This window comes from Kogia breviceps, chromosome 6 (assembly GCF_026419965.1).
Source record: "Kogia breviceps isolate mKogBre1 chromosome 6, mKogBre1 haplotype 1, whole genome shotgun sequence".
NCBI classification, from domain to species: Eukaryota; Metazoa; Chordata; class Mammalia; order Artiodactyla; family Physeteridae; genus Kogia; species Kogia breviceps.
In genome coordinates this window covers 105422398-105445564 of record NC_081315.1, presented here as the reverse complement: position 1 = coordinate 105445564, position 23167 = coordinate 105422398, and the positions used below count along the sequence as shown (strand labels likewise).

Sequence of the window (23167 nt, the reverse complement as noted above, 5' to 3'; positions counted from 1 at the left end):
GAACATTCCGGTTGAAAACAGAATACACATTCTTCTCAAGTGCACATGGAATACTCAGACGACGTTTGGCCACAAAAAAAAGGCTTAATAAATTTTAAAAGGTTGAACTCATAGAAAGTATAACTTTGTTTCTTTGAAAAGATCATCAAAAATTGACATTTAGCTAGTATAACTAAGAAAAAAAAGAGGACTCAAATTACCAATGTAAGAAAGGAACATTAGGGGACTTCCCTGGTGGCACAGTGATTAAGAATCTGCCTGCCAATGCAGGGGACAAGGGTTCAAGCCCTAGACTGGGAAGATCCCACATGCTGCAGAGCAACTAAGCCTCTGCGCGGCAACTACTGAAGCCCGTGCTCCGCAACAAGAAATGCCACTACAGTGACAAGCCTGCGTGATGCAACGAAGAGTAGCCTCTGCTCTCCACAACTAGACAAAGCCCACGTGCAGCAACAAAGACCCAACACAATCAAAAATACATAAATTAATTTTTAAAAAATCAGTTGTATTTCTATACACTAGCAATGAACAATCTGAAAAAGAAATTAAGAAAATTCCATTTAAAATAGGATCAAAAAAATTAAAATACTTAAGAATTAACTAAGGCAAAAGACTTGTACACTGAAAACTGCAAAACACTGCTAAAGAAATTAAAGAAAAAATGACAAGGACTCAAATACTTGTATGCCAATATTCACAGCAGCATTATTCACAACAGCTAAAAGGGAGAACAATCCAAGTGCCCATCGATGATGACATCAATGACAAACGGATAAACAAAATGTGGTGTATAAATACAGAATTTTATTCAGCTATAATAAGGAATGAAGTTCTGATACATTCTACAACATGAATGAACCTTGAATACATTATGCTAAGTGAAATAAACCAGACACAGAGGACAAGTATTGTATGTTTCCACTTACATGATGTATCTATGTTGTATAAATGATGCAAACACATAGAGACAGAAAGTAAAACAGCAGGGAGCCTGGGAGGGTTGGAAGAGTGAGGAGTTATTGCTTGATAGTTACACTTTCTGTTGTGAGTGCTGAAAAACTTTTGGAAATGTTTGAATGTTATACAACATTGTGAACTCAGACTGCCATTGAGTTGTACACTTAAAAATCATTAAAATGGGAGGACTGGTTCAAGATGGCAGAGTAGAAGGACGAGCTCTCACTCCCCCTTGCGAGAGCACCGGAATCACAACTAACTGCTGAAAATCACTGACAGGAAGACACTGGAACTCACCAAAAAAGATCCCCCACATCCAAAGACAACGGAGAAGCCACAATGAGATGGTAGGAGGGGTGCAATCAACATAAAATCAAATCCCATAACTGCAGGGTGGGTGACTCACAAACTGGAGAACACTTATACCACAGCAGAAGTCCACCCACTAGAGTAAAGGTTCTGAGCCCCACGTCAAGTTTCCCAGCCTCAGGGTCCAACAACAGGAGGAGGAATTCCCAGAGAACCAGACTTTGAAGGCTAGAGGGATTTGACTGCAGGACTTCAACAGCACCGGGGGAAAGAGACCCCACTCTTGGAGGCCACACACAAAATAGTGTGCATATCGGGACCCAAGGGAAGGAGTAGTTACCACATAGGAGACTGAACTAGACATACCTGCTGTGTAGGAGGGTCTCCTGCAGAGGCGGGGGGTGGCTGTGTCTCACCGTGAGGACAAGGACACTGGCAGCAGAAGTTTTGGGAAGTACTTATTCCTTGGCATGAACCCTCCCAGAGTCCAGCTTTGGACCCACTGAAGAGCCCGGGTAGGGTCCAGTGCTGGGTCACCTCAGGCCAAACAAGCAACAGGGAGGGAACCCAGCCCCACCCATCAGCAGACAACTGGATTAAAGTTTTATTGAGCTCTGCCCACAACAGCAACAGCCAGCTCTACCCACCACCAGTCCCTCCCATCAGGAAACTTGCAAAACCCTCTTAGATAGCCTCATCCACCAGAGGGCAGACAGCAGAAGCAAGAAGAACTACAATGCTGAAGCCTGTAGAACAAAAACCACATTCACAGAAAGAAAGACAAGATCAAAAGGCAGAGGGCTATGTACCAGATGAAGGAACAAGATAAAACTCCAGAAAAACAACTAAATGAAGTGTAGATAGGTAACCTTACTGAAAAGAATTCAGATAATGATAGTGAAGATGATCCAGGACCTTGGAAAAAGAATGGAGGCAAAGATCGAGAGGATGCAAGAAATGTTTAACAAAGACCTAGAAGAATTAAAGAACAAAGAGGTATGAACAATACAGCAACTAAAATGAAAAATAAACTAGAAAGAACCAATACCAGAATAACTGAGGCAGAGAACAGATAGTGGCCTGGAAGACAGAATGGTGGAATTCACTGCCACGGACCAGAAGAAAGAAATAAGAATGAAAAGAAATGAAGAGAGCCTAAGAGACCACTGGGACAACATTAATAAATGCAACAACATTCACATTATAGGGGTCCTGAAGGAGGAGAGAGAGAGAAAGCACCCGAGAAAATATTTGAAGAGATTATAATTGAAAACTTACCTAACATGGGAAAGGAACTAGCCACCCAAGTCCAGGAAGCACAGAGACTCCCAGGCAGGATAAACCCAAGGAGAAACATGATGAGACACATAGTAAACAAATTGGAAAAAATTAAAGACAAACAAAAATTACTGAAAGCAGCAAGGGAAAAACTACAAATAACATACAAGGGAACTCCCTTATGGTTAACAGCTGATTTCTCAGCAGAAACTCCACAAGCCAGAAGGGAGTGGCATGACATATTTTAAGTGATGAAAGAGAAGAACCTACAACCAAGATTACTCTACTGGGCAAGGATCTCATTCAGATTCAATGGAGAAATCAGAACCTTCACAGAAAAGCAAAAGCTGAAAGAATTCAGCACCACCAAACCAGCTCTACAACAAATGCTAAAGAACTTCTCTAAGTGGGAAACACAGGAGAAGAAAAGAACCTATGAAAACAAACCCAAAACAAGAAAATGGTAGTAGGAACATACATATTGAATATTACCTTAAACGTGAATGGATTAAATGCTGCAACCAAAAGTCACAGGCTTGCTGAATGGATACCAAAACAAGACCCATATATATGCTGTCTACAAGAGACCCACTGCAGACCTAGGGACACATACAGACTGAAAGTGAGGGGATGGAAAAAGATATTCCATGAAAATGGAAATCAAAAGAAAGCTGGAGTAGTAATACTCATATCAGATAAAATAGATTTTAAAATAAAAAATGTTACAAGAGACAAGGAAGGACACTACACAATGATCAAGGGATCAATCCAAGAAGAAGATATAACAATTATAAATATATATGCCCCCAACATAGGAGCACCTCAATACATAAGGCAAATGCTAACAGCTATAAAAGAGGAAATCAACAGTAACACAATAATAGCGAGGGACTTTAACACCTCACTTACACCAATGGACAGATCATCCAGACAGAAAATTAATAAGGAAACACAAACTTTAAATGACACAATAGGCCAGACAGATTTAATTGATATTTATAGGACATTCCATCCAAAAACAGCAGATTACACTTTCTTCTCAAGTGCACATGGAACATTCTCCAGGATAGATCACATCATGGGTCACAAATCAAGTCTCAGTAAAGTTAAGAAAACTGAAATCAAATCAAGCATCTATTCTGACCACAACACTATGAGATTAGAAATCATTACAGGTAAAAAAAAACGTAAAAAGCACAAACACATGGAGGCTAAACAATACATTATTTAAATAACCAAAAGGTCACTGAAGAAATCAAAGAGGAAATCAAAAAATGCCTAGAGACAAATGACAATGAAAACATGATGATCCAAAACCTATGGGATGCAGCAAAAGCAGTTCTAAGAAGGAAGTTTATAGCAATACAATCCTACCTCAAGAAATAAGAAAAATCTCAAATAAACAATCTAAGCTTACACCTAAAGGAACTAGGTTCAAGAAAGAAGAACAAACAAAACCCAAAGTTAATTGAAGGAAAGAAATCATAGAGAAAAGAGCAGAAATAAATGAAATAGAAACAAATAGAAATTAATGAAAAGAAAACAACAGCAAAGATCAATAAAACTAATAGCTGGTTCTTTCAGAAAATAAACAAAATTGATAAACCATTAGCCAGACTCATCAAGAAAAAGAGGGAGAGGACTCAAATCAATAAAATTAGAAATGAAAAAGGAAAAGTTACAACAGACACTGCAGAAATACAAAGCATCCTCAGAGACTACTACAAGCAAATTGATGCCAATAAAATGGACAACCTGGAACAATTGGACAAATTCTTAGGAAGGTATAACCTTCCAAGACTGAACCAGGAAGAAATAGAAAATATGAAGAGACCAATCACAAGTAATGAAGTTGAAACTGTGATTAAAAATCTTCCAACAAACAAAAGTCCAGGACCAGATGGCTTCACAGGTGAGTTCTACAAACATTTAGAGAAGAGCTAACACCCATTCTTCTCAAACTCTTCCAAAAAATTGCAGAGGAAGGAACACTCCCAAACTCATTCTACGAGGCCACCATCACCCTGATATCAAAACCAGACAAAGATATGACAAAGAAAGAAAATTACAGAAATATATCAGTGATGAAAATAGATGCAAAAATCCTCAACAAAATACTAGCAAACAGAATCCAACAACACATTAAAAGGACTATACACCATGATCAAGTGGAATTTATCCCAGGGATGCAAGGATTCTTCAATATACGCAAGTCAATCCATGTGATACACCATATTAACAAATTGAAGAAAAAAAACCATATGATCATCTCAATAGATGCAGAAAAAGCTTTTGACAAAATTCAACACCCATTTATGATAAAAACTCTCCAGAAAGTGGGCATAGAGGGAACTTACCGCAACATAATAAAGGCCATATACGACAAACCCATAGCAAACATTGTTCTCAAAGGTGAAAAACTGAAAGCACTTCCTCTAAGATCAGGAAAAAGACAAGGATGTCCACTCTCACAAGTATTATTCAACATAGCTTTGGAAGTCCTAGCCAGGGCAACCAGAGAAGAAAAAGAAATAAAAGGAATACAAATTGGAAAAGAAGAAGTAAAACTGTCACTGTTTGCAGATGACATGATACTATATAGAGAGAATCCTAAAAGATGCCACCAGAAAACTACTAGAGCTAATCAATGAATCTGGTAAAGTTGCAGGATACAAAGTTAATGCACAGAAATCTCTTGCATTCCTATACACTAATGAGGAAAGATCTGAAAGAGAAATTAAGGAAACACTCCCATTTACCACTGCAACAAAAAGAATAAAATACCTAGGAATAAACCTACCTAGGGAGACAAAAGACCTGTATGCAGAAAACTGTAAGACATCGATGAAAGAAATTAAAGATCATACCAACAAATGGAGAGATATACCATGTTCTTGGATTGGAAGAATCAATATTGTGAAAATGACTATACTACCCAAAGCAATCTACAGATTCAATGCAATCCCTATCAAATTACCAATGGCGTTTTTTATGGAACTAGAACAAAAAAATTTTAAATTTGTATAGAGACACAAAAGACCCTGAGTAGCCAAAGCAGTCCTGAGGGGAAAAAACAGCTAGAGGAATCAGACTCCCTGACTTCGAACTATACTACAAAGCTACAGTAATCAAGACAATATGGTACTAGCACAAAAACAGAGATATAGATCAATGGAACAAGATAGAAAGCCCAGAGATAAACCCACGCACCTTTGGTCAACTAATCTATGACAAAGGAGGCAAGGATATACAATGGAGAAAAGACAGTCTCTTCAATTAGTGGTGCTGGGAAAACTGGACTGCTATATGTAAAAGAATAAAATTAGAACACTCCCTAACACCATACACAAAAATAAACTCAAGACGGATTAGAGACCAAAATATAAGACCAGACACTATAAAACTCTTAAGAGGAAAACACAGGAAGAACACACTCCGACATAAATCACAGCAAGATCTTTTTTTGATCCACCTCCTAGAGTAATGGAAGTAAAAATAAAAATAAACAAATGGGATCTAATGAAACTTAAATGCTTTTGCAAAGCAAAGGAAACTACAAACAAGATGAAAAGGCAACCCTCAGAATGGGAGAAAATATTGGCAAAAGAATCAACAGACAAAGGATTAATCTCCAAAATATATAAACAGATCATGCAGCTCAATATTAAAAAAACAACCCAATCCAAAAATGGGCAGAAGACCTAAACAGACATTTCTACAGAGAAGGTATACAGATTGCCGACAAAGACATGAAAGAGTGCTCATTTCTCTAATCATTAGAGAAATGCACATCAAAACTACAATGCGGTATCACCTCACACCAGTTAGAATGGGCATCATCAGAAAATCTACAAACAACAAATGCTGGAGAGGGTGTGGAGAAAAGGGAACCCTCTTGCACTGTTGGTGGGAATGTAAATTGATACATCCACTATGGAAAACAGTATGGAGGTTCCTTAAAGAACTCAAAATAGAATTACCATACGACCCAGCAATCCCAGTACTGGGCATATACCCAAGAGAAAACCATAATTCAGAAAGAGTCATGTACCACAATGTTCACTGCAGCACTATTTACAATAGCCAGGACATGGAAGCAACCTAAATGCCCATCGACAGATGAATGGATAAAGAAGATGTGTTATATATATAGAATGGAATATTACTCAGCCATAAAAAGGAACGAAATTGAGTCATTTGTAGAGATGTGGATGGATCTAGAGACTGTCATACAGAGTGAAGTAAGTCAGAAAGAGAAAAACAAATATCATACATTAACGCATATATGTGGAACCTAGAAAAATGGTACAGATCAACCAGTTTGCAGGGCATAAATACACACACGTGTAGATAACAAACATGCATACCAAGGAGGGAAAGTGGAGGGGGGTTGGCGGGTGGGATGAACTGGGAGATTGGGATTGACACATATACACTAATATGTATAAAATGGATAACTAGTAAGAACCTGCTGTTTAGAAAAATAAAGCTGAAGCAAAAATCGTTAATATGGTAACCTTTATGGTTTGTATATTTTACCACAATTTTATTTACAAGGTACATACAAACCCTAAAGCCAACACTAAATAAATGATATACTAACCAAAAATAGAGATAAAACAAATACTAAAAAGTACTGGGTTGGCCAAAAAGTTCGTTCGTTTTTCCCATAAGATAGCTATAGTAGGGCTTAGTTGTATTTGTTCATTTGAAACAATTTTGTTAGATTGTCTTGTGACAGCTGTCATATCAGCGTGCATTTAAAAAAAAATCAAAACTAGTGAATTTTTGTGTAGCCACTTTAAAATTGAAGATGGAAGAAAAAGCAACATTTTCGACATATTATGGTTTCTTATTTCAAGAAAGGTGAAAATGCAACTGAAACAAGAAAAAAATATTTGTGCAGTGTATGGGATGGTGCTGTGACTGAACGAAAGTATAAGTGGTTTGTGAAGTTTCGTGCTGGAATTTCTTGCTGGATGATGCTCCACAGTCAGATAGACCAGTTGAGGTTGACAGCTACCAAATGAAGACATTCACTGAGAACAATCAACGTCACACCATGCAGGAGATAGCCGACATACTCAAAATATCCAAATCAAGCACTGAAATTCATTTGCACCAGCTTGGTTATGTTAATTGCTTTGATGTTTGGGTTCCACATAAGTTAAGTGAAAAAAACCTTCTCGACTGTATTTCCGCATGCAATTTTCTACTGAAACGTAACAAAAATGTTCTATTTTTGAAACAAATTGTAACAGGTGATGGAACATGGATACTGTACAATAATGTGGAACGGAAGAGATCGTGGGGCAAGCAAAATGAACTGCCACCTACCACAACAAAGGCCGGTCTTCACCCAAAGGAGGTGATGTTGTGTATATGGTGGGAATGGAACATAGTCCTCTACTATGAGCTCCTTCAGAAACCAAAAGATTAATTCTAACAAGTACTGCTCCCAATTAGACCAACTGAAAGCAGCACTCGATGATAAGCGTCCAGAATTAGTCAACAGAAAACGCATAATCTTCCATCAGGGTAACGCAAGACCACATGTTTCTTTAATGACCAAGCAAAAACTGTTACAGCTTGGCGGGGAAGTTCTGATTCATCTGCTGTATTCACCAGACATTGCACCTTCGGATTTCCATTTACTTTGTTCAGTCTTTACAAAATTCTCTCAATGAAAAAATATCAATTCCCTGGAAGACTGTAAAAGGCACCGGGAACAGTTCTTTGCTCAAAAAGATAAAAAGTTTTGGGAAGATGGAATTATGAAGTTGCCTCAAAAATGGCAGAAGGTAGTGGAACAAAACAGTGAATATGTTGTTCCACAACGTTCTTGGTGAAAATGAAAAATGTCTTTTATTTTTACTTAAAAACCAAAGGAAATTTTTGGCCAACCCATACTTAATAAATCCAAAACAAGTCAGAAAAAGACAAAACAAGAATAAAGAAAAGAGAAACAGGGAAAACAAACAGTAAGATGGTAGGCATAAATTTAACCATATCAGTAATTACATTAAATGCATATTGTGAAACCAAAAGATTAAATGACAGAATGTTTGACTGTAAGACCCAACTAATACATGCTATCTGCAAAAGATTCAAGAGCAGTTGCCTTGGATTCAAGGAGAAAAGGAATAGTTTGTACCGAAACAATAATGACAATGTGAGGGGGCCAAAGAAGGCTGAAAATTTAAACAGGCTACTTCTACTCAATGACAGCCAAAATTTATTTTATTTCATTCCTACAAAAACCAGATAATGCTGCATGAAGACTACACACTACACTATATGTTCCCTACAGCTTCAATCTAGTTTTAAAACTTTGATTTTCAACCTACATTTTTACAGTGAATGCTCTTTTAACAAGCCCCATAACCAACTTGCCAAAATTCATTCTACCCATCCCTGAATAAAACATAATGACTATTACAGAAGGATACACAGAATACTCCCAACTAGCAACTCTGTTCCCCCAAGTTGAGGTGAATGCTTGCACAAGTTGTATTTGTTCTCAAACCTGAACAGCTGAACTTATTAAGTTAACTGAAATACTTTTTAAACCAAGAGAATAAATGCAAGAAGAAAGCTGTTTCTAAAAATTAAATTTGTAGTTTCGATTTCCTTAGCTTCTCTCCCAGGAAATGCACACAAAATTCACTAACTTCATCCCACTCTCTACTCAAAAAAATGCTTCTTTTCAAGGCCTTTCCTGTCCATCAAATGTGAAGGAGCATTCTCTGTATTCTCTATCCCATAAACATATTTCACTTTTCTTCAGAACATTCAGTCTGATATTACATTTTTGTTGCCTATTTCTACCATTAGATTATACTCTATGAAAGCAGGAAATTTGAGTCATTTATTCTGGATCCCTAGCAGTTAGAAGAGGGCAAGTCACACAACAGATGCTCAATAAATATTTAAATAATTAAGGAAGACTCCTTCAAGATAATCTGATTTAAAGGAGTTGCACTTTTTAAAATCTGAGCTGCACTCAGAATGCAGTTTTGATAAGCTACCATTCCAAATATCAAGTAAGATAGTTCCTGTGTTCCCCATTCCCCAAATGAATTCTTCCCTGAATTCAAACTCTGTCATAGCCTTATTCCCCACTATTCCCCAATACACATCCTTCTCTACAACCAAACGGGAATACTCCTCTGAACATCCCCCACTGAGTTCTATTTAATCTGCTAAAGATTATACTTAAAAGAGGGGGTAATAGGCTTTATGCTGGATGAATTTTCATTGTTTAACATGCCTGACACCCCATTATTAAGGAGCCCTAGTAAAATTCAAGTCTATTACAGGGTAAAAGAGAAAACATAAAATCAATTTCTGAAGGCTCATGTCACAGATAATCAAACAATTATTAACGTTAAGAAGAACCATAACAACAAAATACCCTAACAACAGTTAAACAGTACTTTACTGTGGGCGCAAATGATCCCTACTGCTTGGAATGGTCTCTTCTCCCTCTGCCACCTATCAAAATCCTTCGTCTATCTTCAAGGTTCAATTAAGGGCCACCTCTTCATTACATTTTATCTTTTTTTTTTTTTAAAGATTAAAAACAAATTTTTTGATGTGGACCATTTTTAAAGTCTTTATTGAATTTGTTACAGTATTGCTTCTGTTTTACGTTTAGGTTTTTTGGCCACAAGGCATGTGGGATCTTAGCTCCCCGACCAGAGATCATTGAACCCACACTCCCTGCATCAGAAGGCTAAGTCTTAACCAATGGACCGCCAGGGAAGCCCCTCTTCATAACATTTTCTGATCATTTGCTGCAATTGGATAAGAAGTCTCCCTCTCTCTCCTTTGATCCCCACAGAATCTTTAATTCAACATCCCTTAAAGGATGTACACAAATAATACACAGAATATAGTATACATATTTTCTTCTCTGTTACAAGTCCTAAAGGGTAAAAACTGTATCTTATTCATCTTTACATCCACTAAAGCACCTTAGAAAATGTGTTATATGTATTTATTGTGTTGTAAGTATTTATTAAACTTTCAAATTTATGTTCTTCCACATTACAAAGGAATTGAAATGACTGAAACTTCATGCTGAAGTTGTATCGTTCCAAAATTCTGAAGTAGGACAACTCTTTGAAGCGGTTAACTCTTTCGGTTAAATAGATCAGCTGAAAGGAATGACTTAGATTCAAAATTTTCCACTCCATTTGAGAATGAGAACATGTCCATTTCCTAATACTCTGCAACAGATTACTTACCTGAGACCATGGTCTGTGATCTGATAACATCCAGACAGACTGAGAAACAGAAGTACACGCCCAGTCTCTTGATCAGTTTTTTCACTCCCAGAGTAAATTAAGTCTGTTCCCCTAAGCAATCTAGTCCTTGATGCTTTTCTACACAATGCAGAAGACTCTGGGAGTGCTGACATAGTTCTTAAAGCTGTTCCTGTACAACAAAATGAATGACCACAATACGCAAAGGCTGGAGAAGCACAATGCTGCTGCCAACAGACACTAGTCCTTAGTCCAACAATATCCTTACTGTAACAACCGGACGAGGAACAACTAAAGTTGGATGCTGTTTCCATTACACAAAGACTTTCAACATTTCTATGTCTCCATTCTACAGCATCTTCAATATCAGCCAAATCTTCAGCATCTAACATCCACACATAAGGAGAAGTGAAATTTTCAGAAGAAATAGGTTTAGTCCAGAGGTGTTCATTATCTATTTCTTCTCCGATGCCCTTGTTAGTTATATCGTGCAAACAAGCATACTGCTTGGTGGACTGCATGGTAATGTCTTTATTTTTCCAGGTAGTCGAAGTAATTTTGCTTGCTGAAGTTTTCAAAAGGCCACTCTGATGAGACATCAAAATTCCAAGAGCTCTAGAAATCTTCTCTAGAGCCACATCTGTAATTTTTTCACATCCAGATAGATCAAGATGCCGAAGACTCTGGCAGCAACCAAGCCAAGACCAACTATAATTAAGAGGTAATAAGACTATTAGTGGATATTGTTAAATTCTTCAAAAGCATTTGATTATATATAAGTAAATGGAAACTACAAGAAAGATTTTAAATCTAATATAATCAATCATTTACTGAATATCTGTTGTTAGGCACTACTTTAAATGCTAGGAATATGAAAAGACAATAAGGCTAATTAGAAACTAAGAGTATTGCTAACCCAAAAGAGGAGTAGGAAAGGAGAAGGGTATGGAAGGGAGACTGTTTTTCATACTGAAAAATAACCAATAGAGAAAAGGCTGTACACACATGAAAGAAAGAAAATAATAATTAGAGGAGAAAGATCCAGAAGAACAAGCTCTAGGAATTGGTAGAGAATTAGCCTTAGCCAGAGAAGAATACATTTCTCCCTCTGAAATTGGAAAAGAGGTGCTGATATAAATGCTAGGGTGGGAAACAGCAGGGCAAGGTAGAATAAGAAGGAAAGTAGCAGCATCCAAAGAAATAAAATCTGAGGGTTGCTTGAAGAAAGTGTTAGAATTTTAGAATAACTATGAAGAGGGAGCTTTGCCAAATGGTACTGGGAGCCCAACTGAAAATGAAAACTTCTTTAAAACACAGTACCAAGCTACATGGTTACACAGCAAGGCTCAAAAGCCTAGACACAGTACAAGATTATAAAGATGACAGGATGATACATATATAAGTTTTAAATCAGCTGGGACCTAAGGACAAGAGCAAAGAATTGGAGGGTGCTATTACCATAACATGACCAAAATCTGATAGTAGAAAGTAATAGTATGATTAAACTGCACTTATGTAAATGAAAAACTACAGAACAATTCTACTGATTCATAGTTAAGAAATCATTAAATTTATATATTCAAAAATAACTAACCTGTCAAATGCAGAATCTGAAATGTCAGTCTGGGTAAGATCCAAATGCTCCAAGTTAGGACAAAGCTCTAAAATCTGCCTAACCTAAGAGGGGAAAAAAAGTCACTCACTGTGAAGATCTGCAGAATTTAGTTCGGTTAGAGACATAACTTTTAGTAAGTAATATATCCAGTGGTTCTCACACTTTTCTGCATGTAAAAATCACTTCAATTCTGCCTTACAAATATATATTGTGATGAAATCCCAGAAAATCTGTTTTAGTAATTCTAAGATTAGACCCAGGAAATTTACATTCTTAAGGAATACCCGAGATTCTAATGTAGGATATCACAAGATAGTCTTTTATAAAACCGTGATTTAATTTCACCTGCCCATCTTACCATGCCTTACACATCATAAAGAATCATATAAAACTGGGCTTGATCACTTAACATCTGTGAAACTAAATAAACTGTTTAACCTCTCAGTCTATGTTTCCTTTTCTATAATGTGAAGAAAATGGTATCTATGTACAAAGTTTACTATGAGAACTGAAATGAAAAAAGATGAAAATTAGCACTGTATGCCTACCCAAGGGAAGGTACACTCATGGGTAAACTGTTATTTTTTTTTAATTAAACTCAGGAATAAGCAAACAAAATGTAGATCATTGCTACTTTTTCTCAATACCCAAACTAGTGCTAATTTATACATACCATTTTGCTGGAAACTGCACAGCTGTACGCTAATACTAAAGTTTTTACAGAAGTACCAACATACGGTAGAACATTATGAATTAAGCCATGGAGTAAACGTTTTTCCATTTGTGCATTGCTGATGGCAATCGATTCCTCTGCAGACTCTTCTGTAAAATGAATTCAAGAGTCTAAGAACTTGATACACTAATTATGATTAGGCTACTCAAGGGATCACCAAATCATTAAATATGAAATACTTTTTGCTCTCCTTTTAAATTCCCCTATATATGCAAAGCAAATTAAATGGACAAGTTCTCATTCGCCAGGACTTAATATTTAACAGGTCTGACATCAACTAAAAAGAGACAAAAGAAAAAGAAAAAAAGGTTTAAATGGGAATGAAAGAATTTTTTATCATGCTTCAAGGTTGAAGGTAATTTTCTTCTCAAGCTAATTATCAGAGGGAAGATAAAAATAACTCCAGTTTCAGGCACTGAAAAAATTTTGGAAAAAACTTTGACTACTTGAAGAATAGTATAAGTTCTTCAAGAGAATATAGGATATCAAGAGGAAAATGAACCATAATAAAAATAATTAAAAGTGTCATTATTTTACATAAATATCAATAAAAGGGGCACAGAGCTAGAAGAGATTTGAAACAATTAAGTTAGGCTGGTCATAATGAATCAAGCAAAGTACCTTAGAATTTTTGAGAAATTAAAAATGAGCATGGCTTTTGTTTTCTGATCAATAACTTCTGCAGAGTTTAGATGTGTACAACAGGATGCACTACTGTAACAGGTAAAAAAAAAGAAAAGAAAAAAACCCTACAAACTCCAGTTTGATATAAGGAAAAAAACACACTACACCAAAAAGAATGAACTAATAATTTTATCACCTTTCTCAGGATCCTATTGCTTTTTTGCTTACCTGAAGACCTAACTCAAATGTCTCCAAACATAAAACAGTTTAACAGGATAAGCTGAGGAAGTCTCATTTAAAACAAAACTGAGTGTAGCTGACAGAAGGACTATAAATAGAAACAATAATTCTGAATTTCTGACTGCTTCCATGTTTACAGATATTATGCTAAATTCCTCCTTTAGTTAGACATATATGTGAAATACAGGGATAAAAGTGACTTTTAGTGAACACTATTTAATCTACTACAATTTTATTTCCAAATGATTCTTTTGTTTCTGTGGCTCTATCTAAATGTGTACTGTTTACTGTGAAATCCTAAGAAAAAGAAAACTAAACATCCTATGAAGAAAAATAACTTCTCTACAAGACTAGTAAAGACAGCTAAGCTGAAAAAGCACTAACATAGATGACAGATCCAAAGTTACTTCTCTACAAGACTAGTAAAGACAGCTAAGCTGAAAAAGCACTAACATAGATGACAGATCCAAAGTTACTTCTCTACAAGACTAGTAAAGACAGCTAAGCTGAAAAAGCACTAACATAGATGACAGATCCAAAGTTTACTCTTAGATACACTAAACATCTAAACAGATATATTACCTTAGAAAGGATCCATCATTATAACATTAACCTTTCCCTCTCAATATGACAGAAAACAACAGCCGTCTCTTTGTCTATCTTTAAGTGCTGAGATAAACACATTAAGTTTGATAAAGCCTTTAAAACTCAACACAGGTATTATGAATTGATTTTTTAGAATGGATAAATCAGGTCTTCCCTAAGGTGACATCTGAGTAAACACCTTAACTCCTTGAGGTCTTTGCTCAAATTTCTCAAGGGACCTTAACTACTCAATCTATTGAAAATGGTAACTTCTTTCCTCTTCCTGGCACGCTTTTCCTTTATTTTTCTCCACAGCACTTAACACTATCTAATACAGTATATATTTTGCCTGTGTTTACTGTCTGCCTCCCCCTCCAAATTTTACGCTAAACAAAGCCAAGGATTGTTTTTTTCCATTTTGTTCACTATTAACCTCATGCCCAGAAAGTGCCTGCCACAGGATAAGCAAATCACCAAATCTAACTGGAATAGACCTCTTCCTTATATGACACCTTCCAAACATTTAAAACTATACCAAGGTGTTTTGCACCTTCATTTCATAAAAATAAACTTGCTGCTAAAACAATAATCTTTGTATTTATATTCCTTACTTTCCACAAGTTTAGTTCTTTTGCCAGACCAGCTTACTATAAGTGGGCAACTTATAAATAAAAAATTCCTACAGGTTCAGTTTTACAAAGTAGAAGAATATCTTATTAATTTTTTTTTACTATTTTCATCATCTTTTAATATTATCTAAAGTAACATCTAAGATAGAATTTGTGTCTTTCTCCTCCATATTCCCAAAGAGCAACTTTCTGCACCTCTATTACAGCATTTTCCAATACATACCTTGATTAAGAATCATGTATTCGAAATTCTCCCGTTTGTGAGTTCTTTGAGGGTAGGGATAAAGTCTTCATCACCCTTGAATTCTCCCATGGTGCTTAGTTTATATAATCCCTTACCATTTACAAAGAATTTTCATATATATTACTTCTTTTTTTGTGTGTGTGTGGTACGCAGGCCTCTCACTGTTGTGGCCTCTCCCATTGCGGAGCGCAGGCTCCGGACGCACAGGCTCAGCGGCCATGGCTCACGGGCCCAGCAGCTCCGCGGCACGTGGGATCTTCCCGGACCGGGGCATGAACCCGTGTTCCCTGCATCGGCAGGCAGACTCTCAACCACTGCGCCACCAGGGAAGCCCTATATTACTTCTTAATTCTATAACCACCATGTGAGGCAAGTGGCATCACTGTACAAATTAATAAACAGGTTCAACAGCTTTATGCTCCTTCCTCTGGGCCACAGACGACTCAATATATACTACTGAGCTGATCAAATGAAGTGGCCCTAAAAACACACTGTAAACTGCATAGCACTATAATGAATGTGTATTATTTCAATACGGAAAACAGCCATAATTTTCTGATTTTTTTAAAGCATTTAAATAAATATAAAAACATATGGGAGGGCTTCCCTGGTGGTGCAGTGGTTGAGAATCTGCCTGCTAATCTCCTGCTAATCTCCCGGTCTGGGAGTATCCCACATGCCAACTAGGAGCAACTAGGCCCGTGAGCCACAACTACTGAGCCTGCGCGTCTGGAGCTTGTGCTCCGCAACAATAGAGGCCGCGACAGTGAGAGGCCCGTGCACCGCGATGAAGAGCGGCCCCCGCTCGCCGCAACTAGAGAAAGCCCTCGCACAGAAACGAAGACGCAACATAGCCAAAAATAAATAAATTAATTAATTATTTTTTAAAAATCCCCTTGAAACCACACACACACACGCACAAAAAAATGCGAAACAAGCCTATACACATTTAAAAATTACTTTAAACAGAATTTTAAATACACTTACTATTCTGTGAAAGTTTAAAAACAGTAGGCTTAAAAACATCAGTTTTTTTAGAAAACACAAAATACATAAATCCTAGCACCTAATGTTAAATGTAACAGTAATTATTAAAGCACCATGTAACAATTTTAATTCCAGACATAGCATACCAGATTCATCTATATCGGCATCTTCATCCCACTCCTGAAAAGCACGACTTTCATCTTTTCTATTTTTCACCCATTCCTCATCAGGTTCAGTATCAAGTTCAGTTGCAGGACCACTATACCAGTCACCTATTCAACAAATAAACAAAAGAAACAAAATAAGATTTGATCAGCTACCATTACAAAAAAATAACCTATTTATAACAAAAATGTCTGCACACAAAAAATATGTGAGCCACGCACAATGAGCCATCTATTGTTAGAAACAATTGTGGTTTAAAAAATTACATTTAAATAAGCACAGAATTCAATTTCAGACATACCAAAAAACTATGAAAAATAATTATCAACAGTCTTAACATGAAATTTCAGAAATCACTGAAAACAACCTAACCTTTTTCCCTACTGTGGCTTCACACTGGCTCCAGCAATACCCCCATTAAGACAACTGCTAATAAACAAAAGGAAGTAAGACTTTCTGTTCAGTAGTGAATTAGCAATTCAGAACTAGGTGGGAACAGAAAAAGGGAAAGATTAAGGTAAAGCTAAATCATAAATTTAAAGATCCTGGAGAATACGCTGCGATAAATTATGTGATTGTGAAGTGCAAGACAATGCAGAATTAATTTATTGAATTCCTAACACTGAATCTAACTAAGTAAGGGCTCCTCAACCTTAACACCATTGATATTCTGGGCTGGGTAATTCTTTGTTGTAGAGTGCTTCCCTGTGCATTGCAGGGTATTTAACAGTACCTTGGCCTCTGCCCCCTGGATGCCAGTGTAATACTCCAAGATAGGACAAAAATGCCTCCACAGGCATTTCAAAACATCCCCTGCAGGGGGTCAAATCAATTGTGATCAAGAATCACAGGAAACAAATACCATAAATAAATTAAATTAAAACCATTTTATTGGAACTTTTTGTTTAAGCATATTAAAAACAGAAAAGAAAAGCAGCATATTTAATATCTGGTTAACGTCACAGAAATCTAACACAGCATTATCATATTTGATCTTATATCAAACAGTACCTAATTATGTATTACTACCTAATAAGGAATTCTTCATAATCAAAAATACAGCTAAAAAAAAAGTATGTGATATATCCATACTTGCCTTATCTGACTTTTCACTTAATATATTATCCTACAATAAGAAAAATTATTCCACATAAAAATAATAATTCTAATCATTTGGATTATATAAGTCTACCCAATACTCCAAATAGCTTCATGCTAAAAATATTATATATCTAACAAAAAAGCTTATTTAAAAGTGCTACATATTGATATAAAAAATAAAACTTTTTAAATCAGACTCACACTTTAATTATGTAAAAAATATATATTTCCATGTCAAAGTGACAAATTATAAAAAACTAAAAAAAAATAATGTGAAATTTGAGGTACTCACCTAGAAAAACTTTTGATTCAGTGACAGAAGAATATATACCATATTAGTTGTATTTATCCCATGACTGCATTATATGCTCATGAAAGCAAAATTTTCTTTAATTGTTCACATGTAAAACTAACTTACAATGAAATTAACTAATATGAAATTGTAATTTATAGAATGAGGCATTACTAATCACAAAAAAATATGCTAAAGACAAAAACACATTTAGTTATCTTGAGCTGCTATCAAAAGGGAAACGTAACAGTGCCTCATCTTTAAATTTTATAGAATTAATTTATTTTGTATTTTTTAAATACTCATCTAATTATTTAAAGCTGTTCTGACAACCTATTAATTTTATTTTTAATGTTTTGTTATGGAAAATTACAAATATAGTAAAAAGTAGGAATAAGCAGCATTAAACAAGTAGCAAAATGAACACCTATGTACTCATCACCTATCTTCACAATTATTGGGGCTTCCATGGTGGCACAGTGGTTAAGAATCTGCCTGCCAATGCAGGGGACACGGGTTCGAACTCTGGTTCGGGAAGATCCCACATGCCACGGAGCAACTAAGCCCGTGCGCCACAACTACAGAGCCTGCGCTCTAGAGCCCGCAAGCCACAACTACCGAAGCCCGTGCGCCTAGAGCCTGTGCTCCACAACAACAGAAGCCACTGCAATGAGAAGCCCATGCACCACAATGAAGAGCAGCCCCTGTTTGCCACACTAGAGAAAGCCCGCAAGCAGCAACAAAGACCCAACGCAGCCAAAAACAAATAAAATAAATTTATTTAAAAAAAACAATTATCAACATTTTGCCAATTATTTTTCATTCCATCCCCAACTATTTTTCCTAATTATTTGAAAGGAAATTCCACACATCACGTAATTCACTCATGAATACTTCAGAATTGTTAGCTTTTTAAAAATGTACACAAAGACATATAATCGAACTATAAAACCTATTTTTAGTCAACCTTTCAGAGTTTCCCTCCCTGGCCTTGCTTATTAATATCTATGAGTATATACCTAAAAAAAAAAATAGATTGAAATATTTTTAAAACAAACTAAGCATCCCATTTACCTACCTCTGGCCCAATGAACAGGGTAAAGATGTTTCCAAAGTGATCCAGTTTTTGCCAGCTGAGACCATTTAGTGCTTACTTGACTGCATCGACATAATTCTTGAGGATTAAGATAACTGAAAATTGAGAGCATTACCTCAGGAGGAAGATGAGTTATACCTGTGGATTGTTCTGACACTTCCGCTTCTGAAATAAAAAAGAAAACCTTTAACATTAAAGGCTCTAAGAGCAAATGCAGTAAGAAATAACAATCACATTTCTATAAATAAAATCCAGTGCCTAAAGTCCACTCCTTCCTGTTTGCAAGATGTGAAAAGGAAATAACACGGATTAGAGGTAACATGGAGATGTTAAACTTGTTAAGAACCTGTAGGGTTAAACTATCGTGGTCCAAATCATACTTCATCAGTGGGAGTTACAATAATGAACACAGGATTTACTTCCTCTTACAAAAGCGTCGCAGAAAAAACAATACTCACTTTGTAGCATAAGAAGCATCATTTGAAAAAGGAACCCAACAGGTTATACAGCTTTAAGTCAGCAAGTGTAGAGTCGTAGGTCAGATAATGAGAAATCCAGGGCATTTTTAATGATGCACACAAATCTCACAACGCTTTCCATTCATGCATTACAACTCTTGTCAGCATCTTCCTTGTGTTCCCTCTTTGATTTTCACGTTTCATGTAAGAACTCTGAAATCTGACCTCTATAACGTTTAGGTGCCTCAACCTTATCCTATTTATGAGCCAGCTGAGACAATATAATGTAAATATTTCTAATGTTGGTACACATTTATCAGGAATCTTTTGTCAGCAGCTATTATAGAAAACAGTCATTGGATATCCAGTTTCCTATAATGGTTATTTCAGTAGCAACTTTCCAAAGGAAAACTGCAAATGAGGTGTACAATAAAGAATATAAAATATAAAAGTTTCATCATTAATGTACTAAAAAGAATCTGAGTACCTTATATATTTGATTTGTCTTCACAAAGCAACTTAAATATAGAAATGCTACGATCCAATTACTTTAACCTAACCATTTACAAATGGCAAATATTTTAAACATAATACAGCTATAATTTACTTTGAAGGAGTGGGAAAATTCAATATAGTAAGTGTGACGCTTTTAAGTCCCATGTTATAATTAAAATTAAACCAGATACAACAGGTCCTGACTTGATGTCTAAAGCACAAGCTGCATTTCAGAGTGAAGCACACAATCTTTATGGGTTTAATTATAGCTTAACCTATAAAAACAATTTTGTTCCAACATGCATCTCACCTACTTTATTAAATAAAAATAAGAAAAAAGGACCAATTTCAAACACTTTCAAGCAATTTTAACCGGAATGTGATTGCTATTTCTCATCTAGCAAAAGCAAAGGAATTTTTACTAGCCTCAGGATGCCAATAATTTTATATAATGATGTTTTAAAAGGCAAAGCCATCAAACAAAAGAATAAAAATGAGAAAGTAGTCTATCAATAAAAAAAGCAGAGATTTTATTTACATTTGTCATTTGTTTTCTCAAAGTGACTACACATAGAAAAACTATGCCTCTCATACTCACTCCCCTGTGTATTCCTGGATATAAGCTAAGAGAATGAGAAAGGGTAGAGATAAAACTATAAGCATTAAATGATTTTGAAAACTGATTTTTTAAAAAAAAGAAAAAACAAGGAAGGATAAACACAGCCACTATGGTCAGTGGAGCTCAGAAAATTGGATGACACTGCAAAAGTGCTCTGTATATGGTAGTTTTCAATAATTTTGATTGGCCAAAATAATAATTATTAATAATAATAAAATATTATTAAATTATCATTATATATTTATATATAAATAATATTGATAGTTATTCGCCACTAATCAAAATTATCATATCTATATAAACTCCTTCAAGAAACACTATACTGCACATTGCCCAAGTATATGAGCTGTTAAATTATCATAGACAATACTAAATTCTAAGATAGAAACTACTGTCCTCAATTAAATTTACTATACTTGAAAACAAATGGCCTAAATTATTCTTCAAACAAAATATAAAGGTCTTATCAACAAGAAGTAAATGGCCTTGGAACGAATAAATCGCTAACTATCTAAACATATGACTCTCACCTTTATCTGACTTTTCATCCACAGAATATTTAAAAAACTTCTGTCGCTCCTCAGCTTGATTCCATAGGCTAAGACCTCTAAGGAGTTCTGCAGTATCCTTCTGAGAGCAGTGTTGTGCAATCACTTTCTTTTTAATATCCTTAAGCTCTTCATAGGTAAAATATTCCATTAACATGGGCTGAAAAACCTAAATTAAACAAAATACTCATAAGGAAATATGCTTAATTAGTTTTGTTTTACTCTACATCTTTTAAAGTATTAATGGCTCAAGTGTAGTATTATGACCACATATTTGGAAAACATAAAAATTTAGTTGTTACCACCAAGTTAGTTTACCCAAAAATTGCAAAGAATACCACCACCAAGATCCTTCTTTCTATAGCTTCTCCACTCAATCTCAAAACAATTTAAAAGCATCCAAACCAGAAGGTCCTCCTGTACAGAGCTTATCATACACTCTAAATCACCTCCTATGGTGAGACATTTATTTAGGTCAGGTAACTGCTTTCTGCTACTACAACTGACCTCTACCCAAACAGGGCCTCTAAATGATATGAGAACCGTACCCAGTGTACTGCCAACCATAAAAGTCAGAGCTCTACTGATACCTTCAAAACTATTCAATATTATCTAGGAGATTTCTTCTTTGAAACAGATGCTTAGTCCCAACCTCCAACTGACAGAATTAGAATCTTTAGAGGTGGAGCCAAGGGCTTTTTTTTTTTTCCTTTGTTCCATAGATAATTTTGATGTACATCACAGGTTAAGAAACACTGCTCTAGTAACTCAGTGGTTTCAATGCTGATTGCATATTTCCATATTACAATGACTTGGGGAACCTTTAAAATATATCCATGTCAATATCTATCTCCCACCTGATTTAATTGGTCTGGAAAGGGCTTAAAAGTAGATTTTTTTTTAATGGCCATCTGCTTATAAGGTGAAGCCTTTTTATAGTGAGAATCACTATAATAACTGATTTACAGCTGAACAAGAATCCAGTTCCTCATAAAATATTTTCTCTATTCCTTACCCTGATACTCATCCCACTTTAGAGAAAGAAGAGAATGAGAAAATGTTTTGCTCATCCATTCAGGGATATCCTAATACATGTGCACTAGGTATAAGACTGATAAGTTTAACACCACCATTTAATTACTAAAATCCACTACTAAAAAAAGAACACTAAAAATTCTTTAAACTTAGAATGGAAATACAGAAAACATTAAAAAGTTTAAAGAATCTTCTAAAGGTTCAGAAAAGACATTAGGATAGCATAAAAAGTTAACATTGAATACAGTGCCATCCACATAATAAGAAAATAAATATTTTTTGAGTAAATGAATTAAATCAATCAGTCAATGAAAAGCAACAAACTCTCTAAGGAAACAAAATTAATGCTTTTTTTCCTTGGGTTTTTCTTCATTTTCTAAAATGATCTAGAGGTTCATCTTCCTATGTATTATTTTGAAGACTCAAAGGAAAAATAACATTTCTCCAATTTTATAAAGCAAAATCACAAACAGGAAAAATTATGCTTACCTCCTCTTCCTCTTTCATGTGAGGAAGAAAATCTCTTGTAAAAGCCTCCAGTCTCTCTTTCAGCTGTTTTGCATAATTTAACTGCTCATATTCATTCTAGAAACAAACAAAAAAACTGTATTCTATAAAAATTTCACTTCATAATTTATACTGTATCTGATCCTAGAAAGTCGGTATGAAATGTAACTCGAAACATAAAAATTAGACTAACAAATAGCAAAATGGTCTCTGTACTTTTCTAAGTATAAAAGATGGCCTCAAAACACCTCCTAAAAGAATCTTGAAGGCTTCCCTGGTGATGCAGTGGTTGAGAGTCTGCCTGCCGATGCAGGGGACGCGGGTTTGTGCCCCGGTCCGGGAAGATCCCAGATGCTGCGGAGCAGCTGAGCCCGTGAGCCATG

The 23167-nt window shown here is 35.6% G+C and overlaps 1 protein-coding gene across 2 annotated transcripts in view; it reads right to left on the bottom strand.

Moving 5' to 3' along the window:
- FBXL5 (F-box and leucine rich repeat protein 5) overlaps positions 1-23167 on the bottom strand; it is a 50386-nt gene that overhangs the window by 14879 nt on the left and 12340 nt on the right. For both annotated transcript variants that reach the window (XM_059067243.2, XM_059067241.2), the window contains exons 3-9: positions 22767-22862; positions 21225-21411; positions 19105-19287; positions 16615-16740; positions 13100-13248; positions 12406-12488; positions 10794-11519 (exon numbers count right to left, since the gene is read on the bottom strand). In XM_059067243.2, the coding sequence (XP_058923226.1) occupies positions 10794-11519; positions 12406-12488; positions 13100-13248; positions 16615-16740; positions 19105-19287; positions 21225-21411; positions 22767-22862 (1550 nt within the window). The remainder of the gene's footprint in view (positions 1-10793; positions 11520-12405; positions 12489-13099; positions 13249-16614; positions 16741-19104; positions 19288-21224; positions 21412-22766; positions 22863-23167) is intronic.